A 15,857-nucleotide genomic window follows, 5' to 3' on the forward strand; every position below is an offset into this window, starting at 1 on the left:
TTACATTGTTCATAATCTCAAGCTGACAGGTTTCCTTTGAAGGCTTCCTGGTTTTGACATATGATCCATGTCCTGTCTCAGTTATGGCCTACATTTGAGAAGGGCAAACGCTTTTAATCTCCCTCTGAAAAGCTCATGCTATTGAAATGTCTGCAACTCCATGGGAATAGAATTCCACAGATGAGCGTCTGAAACTGAAAAGGAGTGTCCTCCTGCTCTTACCTTCCTGAACCAAGGTAAGACCAGGAGGTTGCAACCGGCTGATCGTTGGGAGCACCTATGTTTATACAGACAAAATATCTGTCAGGTGAAGGAAGTTTCTTCATTATACACTGCATGATTAACCATACACAGGGTTTCGAACTTAATGCATGCCCTTACTGGCAGCCAGAGCAGTGACTGCATTGTTGGAGAAATGTGTTTGTGCCTAACTATTCATAGCGACTATCGAGCCGCAGCATTTTGCACACTTTGCAAGTGATCCAGCATGCACGCGTAACAGGTCTTAGAGAGCCCCCCATACAATGGCGCCATCTGTGATAGCTATGGTTGCAGCCGGCCGGAACCTACTGCCATGTTATGTGGTTTGGCCTCCATCGTTTCTAGAGTGATTAGCAGTGATTATCACAAAAGATTTTTGGGAAAAGTGGGTTAAAAGCTGACACTAATAAAACCTTTAAATAAGTTTGTTAATATACGCAAACTATCTAAACATGCATTGCTTTCTCTGTACAGAGGACTTCAGTTCTCAATAAAGACTCTATGGCAAATTATGCAGTGACCAACCATATTCATCGGAGAAGAATCCACATTTGGGCTTTGTCCATGCATGGAGCCATGCAATGAATTACATTGTTATATCCTGAAAGGCTGCATGTTTCGGCTGAACTCCACGGGATAAGAACATTATTTCACCAGATCGGATTTAAAAATTAAAACAATTTCACTGAAAAAACTATGTTGAGGTGAGACCGTCAGCAATGTCTCGACTCTTCCCTCAATACCTAAAAGCATCTTCCAGTTGGCTGTCTCTCACTTCTTTTCGTCAGCTGCTTGGCGCAGGACATTCATGTGTTAAAAAAACAGTTTTTGTCTACTTTGTGTACAGTGTTTGAGTTATCGGGCTCTGTGCTGGCGTTAGAACTCGAATTTGGAGTCTTCTGTTGATTGCTGCTTAGAAGAAATAAAAGACGCAAACTATTGAAATGAGGTTACCTTTGTTTTTCATAAGCCTCCCTGACAGAGGGAATTGTTCTCGTCATTCGATTTGCCCCAAAAACTAGACAAGGCATCATTGAGGTGCAGACTGTTCAACAATGGTTCCTCTGCTTGCACTGAAGCCATCTCCGAGTAGAGCATATTGCCGGGTGCTTGCCTCTTCTGAACCAAGATTTCACGATCAACAGACTGATTGAGTAACAGAAAGGAACCAACAAGTTCTCAAGGTGACACAGAGCTGCATTACACTGCTCAGCCCTTGCAATATATTTAAGATCTATTTAATGGAGAAATCCAAATGGAATATTCTCTGTAATCAGCTACAGCAGAAGAATATCTGGACATTGAAGTTCCAATTAAAAGAATACTCTACTTGAAAATTACAAGGCAATGGGCATCTCGCAAAACAAAAAGGGCCACATAACCGACCACATAACCAGCGATCCCAATGAAATCAATGTTCTTAAAAGCAATCATTCTTTGTAATATTTTAAGTTTTTGGGTCCCATAAATATCTTGAAATGTGACAGCACGTTTAGATCAGGATCATTTTTTGTGAGATTCTGAGGAAGCTCAGAGTTGAGTGAAACACGTGTTGGCCAGAGTTAATTTAAAATGGGTTAATCTGTCTAAAAAACAAGAGTTGTATTAGACTTAATCCGATTACAAATTTGTTTGCAGTAAAATGCACTTCAAAAAATTACATATTTAGTATCCAATTTTTGAGAACATTAAGAACACGTTCTGTCAACATATGTTATTATGCTGGAGAATACACCCAAGATCGATGATTACTCCTTGATGGTCAAGCGCAATATATCAGAGAAGAAAGATTAAAGATTTGTTTTTGAAACTAGTTTGATCATGACAGAGTGTGGGGAGAAACCTTAAACATTTTGCAGGGGGAATTCTGTGTCCCTTTGGTACCCAAGGTGCAATGACCACAGGTTCCTTGGATACAGGTAGACGTGGTGGAAGGTAAGGGATGGACGCTGAGTTGGCTTGAGTGGCCCCTTTCGGGGATGCTTGTGTTAAACTGTGAACAGGCTATGCCATATACATATCCATGAGTCGACTGTCTTATTCCTGTTTTTCAAGGTCATTTTGATTTCCCTGTGGAGGTAAAGTTGGAAAGGAATGACGACGTTGCAATGTAATGCAATGAAAGTGGTCTTGGATAGCGCCTTTCTGCCACTGTTTGTGGCATCGCTGCACATGGCTCTGTAAGGTGGTGAGAGATCATTAGTGGAATACCACATACAGTTCCCAAGATGTGGGAACTCCCATCTCCTGCACACACTCAAAGGTGAAATCACTGCCAAACTATTTGCCACAAGTGGTTATGGATATGTAGAAAAACAATTTCAAAAGTAATTAAGATATTCAAATGTTCAAACCAACAAATGTTCATTGGAAAATATCAAGTTCAGACGTGTTCATGTTTTCTTCACAGTTGCTACTTTAAAGGGAAAACTAACACGTTTTGAGCTGCAATGCGCTTCATCACGGGTATTATACTGTGAAGTTTACTGTACTTTTCGAAGAGAAGTATATATATATTTCTGAGGCTTGTGGAATCTGCTTAGATCACATGCTGTGCATAGGCCGACATCTAGTGGAAGCTGCGGAGTATTACAGTTTGTTTTTCGAAAGTCGAAAATGGGCGTCGACACAGGGCGTGCCAGTAATACTATCCCTAGTGTGACGTCCACTGTACCCATGATCCCTCACGCGTCTAGGATCCCCAGATTGTTTTTTTCCGCCATTCTGGTCGGAAGCACTTCATCGGAGTTCCCTGGCTTTGCCATATTTTCACTAAAAATAATTCTAATTTGCCCCGTTTTGTCAACCTTCGTCGATCAACATCTCGACGCCGAACGGGGGAGGAGATCAACGTCGAATACCGACGGATTGGGCCTTGAGGCTTCCGCCTCGGCTCGGGCCTGGGCCGCTGGCCTCGGCCCTACAAGTAGGGAGAGTGGGGGGTGGTACACTTCCACACTCGGCTATATAGATATAGATATATATAGACACCTTATTACCTACACACACTTGCCCGCTGCCCACAGGCGCGTATGGAGGGTACGCCCTTTCAGTTTTGCCCCAAGTGTAATAAAAAATACCCTTGGGTAGATAAGCACGCTACTGCAATCTTTGCCTACCCAGAGACCACCCCGAGGCGGGTTGCAGGGCCTGTAGTAGGTTTAAGCCCAAAACTCTCAAGGACCGCTCCACCAAGCGTTGGGCCCACCACGCCAAGCTAGCAGCTATGGAGGCGGAGGGTACCTTCAGCGACGGCAGCGACGCCGAACTTTCGGACGGCGAGGGCACCAAGGCGTCGAAAGACAGCCGAACGCACGTCCCCGGCCTCGGAAGGTCGTCCGTCCCGGCGTCTATGGGGAAGTCCCCCGGCGACAAAAGCGTTACACATACACACGCTAAACACAAAAAATCCACCCGAGATTCGACGTCGTCGAAACCTCGGAAAGAGGCACAGAAGGAGCGGTCCGAAAGGACGTCCTCTGGGCGGTCCCGGTCGAGGTCGCCGCACGACGTCAGGCAAGCCTCCACACTTGCACATAGTGCCTCGACCATTAACAACAAATCATGATTAAAGTCAAGGATACCTTAAGCTTGCTTAATCACCTTTTTGGTAAAATGCTCCTGTAATTATCTGGTCATGCATGAAAAATGTGGACAATGTCCAAATGTTTTCATCTGTTATATCCAGCGTTCTGGAGAAAACGAAAGTAAACTATTGTTAGATCTCTATGTAATCTAGTAAGATAGTCCTAGTAAAAAAGAGTAAGAAGTCTCTCTCTTACCGCAATGCTGTTTGTGTCCAGAGTGTGGGGGCTGTTAGACCCTGTCAAGTGTGACACTACACTCTTCTTAGACTGAGTATCTGCAAAAAGAGGGGCGGAACAGCCCCTTCTAAGTCAATCTATGCCAACCTTAAATATGCTCACAGAGGGAGTAGGATGTGAACTATACTGTAGGTCTTGTATCTTACCTATATAATCTTCTACTGCTATGCAGAGGCCCTCACTGGTCTTTCCATTGATATAGTGTTCGACTCATTCCTAGTGTATGCCTTAAATGTAATCGGAATAATAGCTAGAAAATTGTAAGGAATGTAGATCACGATAATGTAACAGGAGGCATTTGTAATGCCTGACCAGAAGGAAATTGTGCACTCTCACCTGAGAATCTCGTTCAGAACTTAAGGGAGCAAAGAGGCAGTGACGGACAAATCCTCTCTGTAGTCAGCTAAGTTAGAGTTCTGAAAAGGCCAACCTAAAAAAGAGGGGTGGGGGTGTCCTCACTAAATTGTGAACCTTCTTGTTATAAAAAATTATCTAATGTGGTATCTTTCTCGCCCTACTTACTAAGATAGTAGTCGCAATGGCCTTCATTACGAGTCCGGCGGTAACCGTGCCGGTAAAACTGACAGGCTGCCGCCGGACCCGTAGTGAATTACCGGCGCCAGACTTGCTGGATTTACCGGGGCATTACAACTCTGGTGGTCCGGTAAATCCAGCCCCGGCAATTTTGTTAATCCCCATTCCCGTGGAGTCTCATCACAGGAATGGGGACCGCGGAAACACCGGCACCATGTCGTAATGGTGCCAGTGTTTCCGTGCATCTGTGCAGGCGGGTGCCGTTCCACCCGCCAGGTCAGACTAGGCGGGCGGAATGGCACCTGCCTGCAGAACTCTTACTTTGCCGGTCTGGAAAACGGTGCCGGTACGGTCTTACAGGCACTGTTCATTCCGGATCAGCAAACATGTAATGAGGACCAATGATGCTCGGTAGGTTTCTGCGACCGCCATGTAACTTGCAGTGTAGAAAATGGCTGCTAATATAAACACAACGTGAGTGAGACACAATGACATCATCGCGCACGTTGATGTGATTTGCTGCAGTCAACTCAAACAATGTTAGGTATATCAGTGTGTCAGGAAGGTCTTGTGCTAAGTGATATTCCCAATAGTGATGTAATATTAAAATCTGTGTGTCCAGTCAATATGCTACTGATGGTCCATGTCTAGATAACAAAGTGTCGCTAGGATTCTGCGAACCACCAAGAAACCCACAGTGCAGAAAAAGGCCACCAATGTAAACACAAGCTGCGCAGGATCATTAGTGGAACAGTGGGACAGGCAGATGCTAAACCTCTGCTGTTGATGGGTGCAGATCAGAAGTACCCGGTTCCTATGTGCCAGTCTGCTTTTTGTGAGTTTGACAGACAAACTTTGGAGTTTGTTTTCCATAGGAAAGAGCCCAAGATATGATAGACTACGGGGCTTTGGGCCTGGTTTGTTGCTGCCGTGGCAGAGTGTGATACGGCGAAAGAGAGGTGCTTTGTCTTGGTTTAGTTGGTGCTGATGTGCTAATGGCTAGACCTGAGGCAGCCATCTGTGGGGAGTTTGTGTGAATAGTATAAGGTTGTATGAGATTTGGGGTGGCGTCAGCAAGTTGCAGTTGAGAGAAGGAGGAAGTAGGACTTACAAGGCATAGCATCCCTACCAGAGGCCTCCTTGAAAGAGGTCCCATTTCATTAGCTCACATTCCTACTGCGAGTCCCACTCACTCACACTCTAGCTCCCTCTCTCCATTTATCTCTCTCTGTTAGATATCACCACACTAATGACCTTTGTCAGCATGATATGTAGTAGGTATTTGCATCAGCTGTGTCCTTCGGCCATGAGCTACAGAAGATCACAGTTGTACTCTGGTGGACCGGCTTCTCTTTGCCCTGCACATGTGGAACGGAACACCTCCCATTTCAGATGGGAAGCATTCAAGCTTGCATCGCTTGCCTCCAAGTGGGACCGGTAGAGGCCTACTGTTCTTTACCTCTCCTCCAGTCAAATATAGTAATGTTGTGAAAAGAACAGTGCTGCTAGCCTCCACAGATTGTGTTTCTTTTTTTGTTGTGGAGCCTCACCTTTTCACCCGTGTAGTGGACCCTCCTGTCTCACTTGACCCAAGTGACGGAGCTTGGTTACCTGGTGCCTGAGGACCAAGTGTATGTCGATCTGTGTGTCTTTGGCAAATACAGATATTCTGCCGGCAGCTTGAACGGCTTCTATGATGATCCACTGTAGGAGCAAATGGCTTTGTTTCACCTGGGTCTTCGCCCTAGTAGCTGACCTTCCGGTTCAGCTCTATACGGGATGCTTGTTTTTCTTCCATACCTTGCTACATGCCGTCTCCAAGTGGACTCCCATAGGCCTTGTCTTATCTTGCGCTTAAATGAGCATATACAAACTGTGCCAAAAAGTTGAATTTTACTGTTGGGCATCATTTTGCCAGGATGTTGCACCCGTTTTCAGTCTTAAGGAAGCCTCACCTTGCTTTGGAATGGAATATACTGCTTCCTGTTTTATTTCATGAGCATTTGCATCCGCGGCCACCAGTGGCAGTGCATGGAAAAAGGTGGCAGTAATACAATTACATACCTAATACAGTAAAAAAAACACAAACCTAAATAATTGACCCCTCAGCAAGGTACATCTATCGCTGCGATCTAGGGTAGACCCAAGTCTATATATAAGAAGAGAGATAGATAACCCTAATTCAAGACAACTCTCTCATAAATTGGTGATAGGTCCCTCTTGTCTCTCACTGTCTGTCCTGAAAAAATGTACGCAGTAAACCTGTAAAATTATATAGAAAAATAATGTATTATTATCAATATCAAATTATTAAAAACTCAACTACACACCCGTAATAACACAAAGCATCACATAAATCAATACTAATTCACACAAAAAATGAAGAAATACAAACAATAACAGTACAACAGACACAGTTTAGGAACAATGTTGACTACAACACAAATAAAGTTTCCCTATATCAAACTCCCAACATGTTTCTGTTCATCGCACCACGCTGGTAGAATATTCATCAGGGGATATCGTTTCATATATTTTGTTTTTTCAACACTTTGTGCTGAGGGTGACTCACGAGAAACAACTCTACAATCAAAACATTCTAAAAGGAAGACAAAAAGAGTTTAGCGAATCACCAATCTGACAATTATAATAATACATTCAAAAACAACTTAACCAGTATCAATACAGTGTTGAGATGTTTTTAATGTGCAGAAGCAGCACACCCAATTTCTGGTGCGATTTAACAGAAACATGTTGGGAGTGCCCGCACCGATAAATTATAATTTTGGGCGGATTTACTGCCGGTGGAACTACTATGCAGTAAATCCACAGATTTTTGGAGTAAAAGTGCCGGATTCCTCTCCATCTTGTCACACAAGTGACCCATGTACTCTGGGAGAATAACTCAAGGGCAGCGCTCTTGCCTTGTTTGGGTGGGCTCCCCACTTCACCCACCCGATCTTATAAACGGAGTACCTCATTTTGGGTAATAATGATGGTAATTAGTAAGATTGGTTTCTAAGGGGTCTGAAACCGGATTGCTCGTGATAACGGTGCTACTTGTCCAGCGCTCATATAGTGCTACAAACCCTCAGGTATCTAAAAATGCTAAATTTAATTATTAAATTACATAAAACACCAGATTAATTATTACTCGTATCTTCTTCCTACATATGAGCTTTCTAACCCCCCATAGGATGGCTAGAGTTTTGAATTCTGTGTTGAAATGCAGTCCTTCAATGTAGTGTATATTGGCTCAAGAGTGAAGCTAATGTAGAGAAATAAAGGTGTTCATGTTTAATTGGATTATTTCCTTAGAGATTAAACTGTTTCACTCTGTGTGGATGCAATAATTCTTTATAACAGCGTATGCCAATTATTTCATTGATGTCGTGCCCATCTGTAGCTTTTTGTTGTCCTGTGAATATGAATAGGGGCACATTTAATGCTCAGTTGTTGAGTCTGGGGATCCATTTGTATTTTGTATGGCTAGAGAATTAAGCAATGAGTTACTGGGAGCCAGTAGCCACTGGCCACATAGCGAGCCGGGGTGGGCCGAGTTGGGCTCCCTATTCATTATAATATTTTTTTTATGCATTGTGAAAGTGTCATGGTCTCCTGTCCCTGAAACCATAACATACTCCTTGAAGGTTCTCAACACGTTAACCATCGGCTGGTGCCCGACAACCCGCTCGAGTCTGGATGTTAAACATGTATACAGACACATTGCTTATGCTGCTGTGTCTGCCATTCGATCCCATCGATGTGTCCTACCTTCTACTATTCTTTGTGAATAAAGTATTGATCACAGCAAGGGATTGCAGTAGTAGACCCACATAGGTGAGTCCTGCTGTCCTCTCCTGACCATGAAGACCTTTAGACCGGCTCCATTTTCTTCCGGTACCTGCCCGAATGTGGTTGGGCCTTGCTAGAGCTATCAGGAGCATAAGGATAGAAAGAGGATGTGTTTGTCCCCTCACCCTCCTCTCCCCCCAGCCATGCCGCACTCTAATTTCCGGAGTCCCTTGAGAGGGGCCAGATGCATTTCCCAAATGAGCCGTTCGAGTGCCAGACCTTCACAATTCTCGATCTACTCTTCAAAGCGGGTGAAATCAGGTGTGCTTGGTGGGTGTCTGGTGGGTGAACACAATGAAGTCCATGAGCCCTGCCACATTGTTGCCGGTCGGTAACTGCTTTCCTTGGTGAGTGGGCCCATTGAAGTCTATGGAAGACAGTGGTGTGTTGGTAAGGGTAATACTATGTCCAAGACAGGTGACATCCTCCAACCAAATGCGGGTGTGTTGAGAGGGTTGATGAAACAGAGGATTTCGTTTTTGCGGGCGTGAGTCTGTCTGTTAGGTTTATGGAGGTAAGGAGATTGCTGTGTGGGTGAGCTGACCCTGTGGGTAACACACGCCTAAGGGGTTTAAGTTGGGAGCTATGACTACTTTTCACAGCTTTAGCTGGTTCAACATCAGGGCACCCTACTGCTCACCACCAGGATGAATTTTACCCCCCTTTTTCGCAATTATCAGAGGTGATTGATAAGGGCCAAACATCTGTAAAGCGATTTCCGTGCCTGCCCTGCTGGTGTCTCGGTGAGAAAATGAGTGTTGTGATTGAGGTCACACAAAGTGCAGGGACTTTTGTAAACAAGCATTGGTAAGGGCAACAGTTTGGGCTTTTGTGTAGGCATGGGAAAGGCACATGCCAGGCACTGCCGTAGTGCTATTAACTGGCCATTGATGGTAGCAGGTTCGAGAACCTGGGCATCTAATAGCAGTGCCTGGCAAATGCCTAATTCTTTTTATTTGTAATTTTGTATTTATTTTTCTTTTATATAGCGCTTTACTCCAAAGCACTGTACAAAATACACTTATAATACAATAAAATGAGGTTGCAAACTATACAAAATGTACAAGATCGACATCAGGACTGAAGGAGATGGCTCTTAAGGGTAATGCGAAATAATGAGCATGCTGTAATCAAACAAAGAGGGGAAGAGCATCCCAGGAGAGTGGAGCAAGCAAACTAAAAGAACAAAATCGTGATTGAGCCCACGGGTGGGCGGGGAACTGATGATACAAATTGAGACTGAGAAAGGAATGAACGAGAGGAGAGATAAAGAGACAAGAGACAAAAGATAGGGAGCTGCAAGTCCATTAAGAGATTTAAAAACAATACAGAGGAAACTGAATTTAAAGCATGAATGAAAAGAAAGCCAGCTGAGAGAAGACAGGACACTGAAATGGAATAAAGTACAGAGTGAATATAAAAGCCAAATGGAAGCATTGAAGACATACTTTAAAGGAACAAAGCGAGAAACAGGAAGACCGGAGATTGCAGTAGAGCAATAGAATAGGCGTGAGAATATAAGATCAAACATTTAGTAGCATTAAGCATCATGGCCATACGAAGACTAGCCACTTTAGAAGAAAAGTAGGAGGGGAGGTCAGAAGCAGTTAAAGTAGAATTAAGTGACTAGTCAGGAGAGGGAGGAGAAAGTAGACCAGAATGTGATTGAAACAGACGTCTCAGGTGAGCAGATTGGACATGCAAGACATCAGAATATTAAAAAACGTTTAGCCGAGAGAAGAGCATCATCATATAATGCATGATCGGAAGAAAAGACAGATAGAGTTGTGCGCCAGCCAGTTCTATTGCTCTTTTGCTCGTCTCATTGAGCGAAGCTGGGAAGTAACCCAGGGTTGTGGTGGCCTCCGAGAGGGCCAAAATGAGAAGGCATGATAAAGAGAATCGTAAGACAAGGAGAGAGAGAAAGAAAGAGTAGTGGCTGCATCATCAGCAAAAAATGCAGGTTGAGAGGGAAGACCGGGAATGCAAGAAGAAACAAATCGAGGAGTATTAAAGGCACTACAATCACAACGAGAGTATGTGGGTGCATCAGGATTGACTGGACTAGCTAATGAAAAAGAAGAAAAAATAGAAAACAATACGAGATGGTGATCGGAAGAATAAACGGGCAGAGCGGAAATAGAGGGTGTAGATATGATAAAGTGAACATAAGGTCCAGACAGGAACCAGATACATGAGGGGGGAGTCGAGAGATGATAAGAATAAAGAATAGAAGAAACAGAAGTGAAGAATGAACTGAGGAGAGGTGCAGATTGAAATTGCCTAGATGTTTGAGTGGGGTTCAGGAAAGCAAAACAGAGAGTAAGGCATCAATAATATCATTACAAAAAGCAGCAGGTCCAGGTGGACGGTAAACAAGTAAAAAAGTCAAAGAGCAAGGTTTGGAAAAAAGTAGTCGGGGAGTACTCAAATGAAGATAAAGTGGGAAGAGACAAAGAAGTTGGAGTAGATGCAAATGCTGAGCGATAGAGAACACCAGTCCCACTCCTAAGGCACAAAGGAGGAGGGGTGTGAAGAAAAGCAGTAGTGGAAGGAGAGAGAGAGGCAGGAATAGCTGTGTTTGAAGAGGAAATCCAAGTCTCTGTAATGCACAAGAAAAGGCAGTTTCAGGCGAAGAAAGAATTCTAGAGATTTATTATAGAGTGAGCCAGCATTCCAGAGAGCAAGATTAATAGGGGGCAAATGGGGAAGACATAAGGGATAGATAAGATTTGAATGATGCGAAATGATGAATAGCAAGCAGGACCATGGGGGAGTACCGAGAGTAGGAATTGGAACAGCCATATCAGCAAGAGTAACAAAGGGGGAAGAGTCGGATTGAAGAAGTAATAAAGTAGCCAACACTAGGAAGGAAACTTAAGTGCAACCAGCAAGTGAGTAAGCTGGCCGAGCAGCGATTGGGGAAGCTGGCCAAGTTGTTTACTGCTTCATTGAACCTGATTGTAAAGGAGTAGACGGAAGCATAGTAGGAAGGAAAGATTGAGAATTGGGCGAAATGGTGTCCGCGTACCTCAGTGGACAGCTGCAATACTTATACACAAGCCAAAACTGTTGGCTTTGCCAATGCTTGTTTTTAACAGGGCTTCAGTGTTGGACACACAGAGTGCTTATAAATTGAGTGACTAAAGGCAGACCTGGCACGTCATTTATATTACACCAGAGGTGGATCTACAACTCCATTAACTCTCAGAAGACTGCTTTGAATAAACACTAGTAGGCACTTCGAGTGCAAAGTTTAATTGTAATTGGTTATTTAAAACACGCTTAATACCCAGAGGTTTCTAAGCGCGGACCCGGGGATCAAACCTGTGTTGCTCCACGTCGTCTTGCTTCCAAAGAGAGCGAGTTGCCCCCGAGCTATCCTTCCGAGACAATGGTAAGGCTTGACATAAAGTGAGCGCAAAGATTTCCCTCGAGGAGGTGTTTTGGGCGGGTAGGGGCAAGAACTGGGTGGGAATGGCCATATGGATTAGCATGGCCATGGGCAGTCAATGGGTAGGCACATAAACAGCATCTACAGGTTTTGTGTCCCTCCTCGTATGCCATTCCTCCCTAACTTTACTCTAATGCAATAGTTTTGTCTTATAGGTGTAGCAAGCGATGCCTAATAATCCAAACAAAAGAACTGTCAGACATCTATCTTTAACTCAATGTAGGAACCTAACTATATCACCGTGGTATTTCTATGACATTACACTAAATCAATCAGAAACTGATTAAATTACAGTAAGTGAAACTAATCCTCTCTAATAAATGATTTCCATGTCCACATCTCTTGCTTGTTTTCTGCAGGTTCCTCTTACTGAGCCGGTGGACCCTGTGGACTTGGAAGATTATCTTTTCACGCACCCTATTTCCATGGACTCAGGCCCCTTACGGGACCTGCTGGAATTTCCTGCAGATGACGTTGAGGTTGTGTACACCCCCAAAGAATGCCGGACAGTCATATCTGCGGTACCTGAGGAAGGGTGAGGACTAACCGGCTCAAACACAACTTACGCAACGTTATGACCAGTGAAAAAAAGCAGAGCTTTTTAAAATATATATCTTTTCTTCAACAGTGAAATGGATCCCCACGTGAGGGATTGTGTACGAAGCTACACCGACGACTGGGCCATCGTGAATAGAAAGTAAGTGACAGCAGCATTATTGTCTGATATAGGATCTGGAATATCAAAATATATCTAACGCCTGCCGGTTCAGAGTGCTGCGTTACTTCTGAAGCTAGGTACATGCTCAGGAAAAATATCCTCAATAAAAGAAATAATAAAATTAGCATTTTCAACACTTTTTTATGTGATCTACAAACATTGTTTCATGATGATCAGTGCAATCTACATGCCAGCTTATAGTTATTCTGCTTTGATGTAGTGCAGCTTCTGGCTACTTAATCAGTGGTATTTCTTTCATTTCTATAGTCTGATGGGTGGACTCCCAATAGTTCAAATTCTATCTTTTGTCAAGCCGCTGCATTTGAAACAATGTACCTGTTTCGATCTTCATCACTTTTGCCTCTTTTCATTGTATCAGTTTCATTTTTGTGGACAGTGATAACCACAAGTAGTAATACAGTTTCTAGGGTAAAAAACACCTGCAACTCCCCACCCATTGTGAGGCTGAGTGATTAGTTCCCACTGTTTCTTGACCGGGTTGTTTGTAGATCCCTTGCTGCCAAATTATCTGCCCCCACTCCCCTGTTAGCTCCCCATTCCCCATTTCTCTGCTTCCCTCAATGTGTTCTTCAACCTATGATTCTAAAGCACGCATTTGCTTCCCGAACCTAGGTTCATGCTCAGTAAATAGCATAATAAGAATAGCTGGTGAATGCTGTTGTTCGTTGTACTTGAAGTTGTAACATAATATAAGCATACTTGTAGAGCACATGTTCACCAACAGATGGGTATACTGGCGCTATTTACAAATAACAGATGTTTATTGTTAACCAACTTAATGGTACTTATTTTATCGACCACTGAGGTATGAAGGGCAGAGTGGACCTGCCAGGATTCTAACCTGTGACCATGGTGTCAAACACAGGCCCTGTAGTGGGGGATGCATTAGTCCATTGTGCCACAGACCCAGCTTATTAGTAGTAGTAGTGCAGGGATAACTCCTGCTTAGTTTGGTTTCCCACAGCTAGCAATGGTTAACATTGTAGTCTGCAGCACTTAGTTGCACTAGGAAAGTCTTTCTTCAGTTTGGGATGCTGGGGCTGTTTGACGATACCATGGCAGTCACTGATTTCTACTAAGTTAGTATTGCCGCTGTAATAGTCTTTCTTCTTTTTCTTTGGTCTGGACTGGTGGGAGGTGCTTCTTGTAGAAGTCCACTTAAGTTCTTGGCTGCAGCTGGGCACTACTAATCCTCTTCTGATGCTCAAGGAAGACTTCTTTTATGACCTCTATAGATCCACTCGTCCTAGCTGTGTGCGTGTTGTATGGCACTCCTAAGACAACTGGCCACTATGCCTAGGCAGCTTCCAGAGAGCGGAAAACTAAGCAAGGCCAGCCCTAGGATTTGTGGGACCCTGGGCAAAAAGGAATTGTGGGTCCCCCTCCTATTTGTACATATATTGATGACACAGGAAGTTAGTCAGCCTGGCCAATGGCCATTTGTGAATCCCCTGGGGAGAGGGGGCTCTACAGGTGGGCTCTCACAAGGAGGCAAGAGGTTATGTCCTTTTTTCCATCAGGATGCTATGAGGCCTGCATATTGTACAATAGAAGGTGCATTCCTTGTATTCTTTACACATGTAGTATATTACAAATGTACATGGAGAGAATTGAGGTATCAGGAATTCAGGCTTGTAGAAAACGGTTTTCAAAACAGGAGAGGCCTTGTGTGATCGTCGGAGGGAAATTACAGGGGCCTGGAGGGGACGGAGGGGTAATCTGTAATCCGGTGGTTGGGAGAGAGGTGTTGAACATAGGGCTTTGCGGTAGGGGGTTATTGTGTGGGTAGGGCCCCAGGGGAGGAGGTGAGAGGGCTTCTGTGCAGGGTCTCGTGCAACTGCCTCCTCAGAATCCTTCTCCATTTGCCACTTTGTACTTGCTAGTCTTTTGGTCCACCTCCTCTGCTCCTGACCTCATGTGAATACCTTTGACCCTCTTATGTGCTCTCTGGCCTTTTATAACCAAGCCTGCCCTTTTGTTGAGTTCCTCCAAGCTCCCATTAGACCTCCAAAATGAAACGGAAAGTGCAGAAGAACCCAGCAACTACAGACCTATATCCAACCAGTCCTACCTGGCAAAAAATACTGGAGAACCATGTATACAAAATCCTACTTAACTACATAGAAACACATGGGATACTCGACCACTTGCAAGTTGGCTTCAGACTAATGAGAGGAACGGAATCGGCAGTCCTATCCATATGGGACGACCTAAAAATAAATGTAGACAACGGTGCTCAATCTGCCCTCATACTATTTAACATCTCAGCAGCATTCGATACAATCAGTCACACAATTCTAATAAAAAACTTTCGGAATGCAGTATAAAAGACCCCTGCTTAAATTGTTAAAATCCTTTCTCACAAATCGAATCGGAAGGAATTACCTACCACCTACCACCTTTCACCTCCAACACCAAAAATATCTCCTGCGGCGTGCAAAAAGACTCCAGTCTCTCACCCCTCTACATGTCACCCTTGATGAAAATCATTCGAACCCAGGGACTGACTGCCTACAACTATGCAGACGACACACAACTCATCGTCAACATTGCGACGACCCAAGAACCAAACTACACCCGCAACAATTGTCTCACAGACATATACAGCTGGATGACCACGAACAACCTCAAACTGAACCTGGCCAAAACAGAAATAATGATTGCACCTGCAGAGGGCAACAGACTCCACTCCCAACTGGACTGGCCGTCAGGAATGGGAGCCCAACCAGAGACTTCAAGTTTAATAAACAACCTAGGAATGCTCATAGACAACGGACTATCTCTAGAAACACAACTGAACGCTATCACAAAGATGTGTTTCTACCTCCTGAGACTATTTAAAGGGATGCTCCTCTATCTCTCCTTTCGACATAGTCTTGCCATCATTTTTCTGATATTGTCAAGAATCGACTGCGCAAACAGCCTCTACCTCAGAATGCCTGAAAGGCTCAGCAAAAAATGTCAACACATCCAGAACACTGCAGCAAGGATTCTCCTGAGATTAAGCAGAAGAGACCACATTACACCAGTTTTGAAAAGCCTATATTGGCTCCCAGTAAAAAAACGCATAAAATTCAAGGGCTTCTGCGTTGCCCACAAATCTCTAAACGGACAAGGAGCCAGATTTCTCCAGGTCAAGATCAGCTGCTACCAACCAGGAAGAGACCCAAGATCAAGCAACGACCTCCAA

At 44.1% G+C, this 15,857-nt stretch overlaps 1 protein-coding gene across 14 annotated transcripts in view; it reads left to right on the forward strand.

Annotated features, from left to right (window-relative positions):
- DOCK7 (dedicator of cytokinesis 7) overlaps positions 1-15,857 on the forward strand; it is a 1,498,361-nt gene that overhangs the window by 149,442 nt on the left and 1,333,062 nt on the right. For all 14 annotated transcript variants that reach the window (XM_069642017.1, XM_069642019.1, XM_069642018.1 and 11 more), the window contains exons 3-4: positions 12,288-12,463; positions 12,557-12,625. In XM_069642017.1, coding sequence (XP_069498118.1) covers positions 12,288-12,463; positions 12,557-12,625 — 245 coding nt within the window. The remainder of the gene's footprint in view (positions 1-12,287; positions 12,464-12,556; positions 12,626-15,857) is intronic.

Source organism: Ambystoma mexicanum, chromosome 1q (genome assembly GCF_040938575.1).
Source record: "Ambystoma mexicanum isolate Mex_15411 chromosome 1q, UKY_AmexF1_1, whole genome shotgun sequence".
NCBI lineage: Eukaryota > Metazoa > Chordata > Amphibia > Caudata > Ambystomatidae > Ambystoma > Ambystoma mexicanum.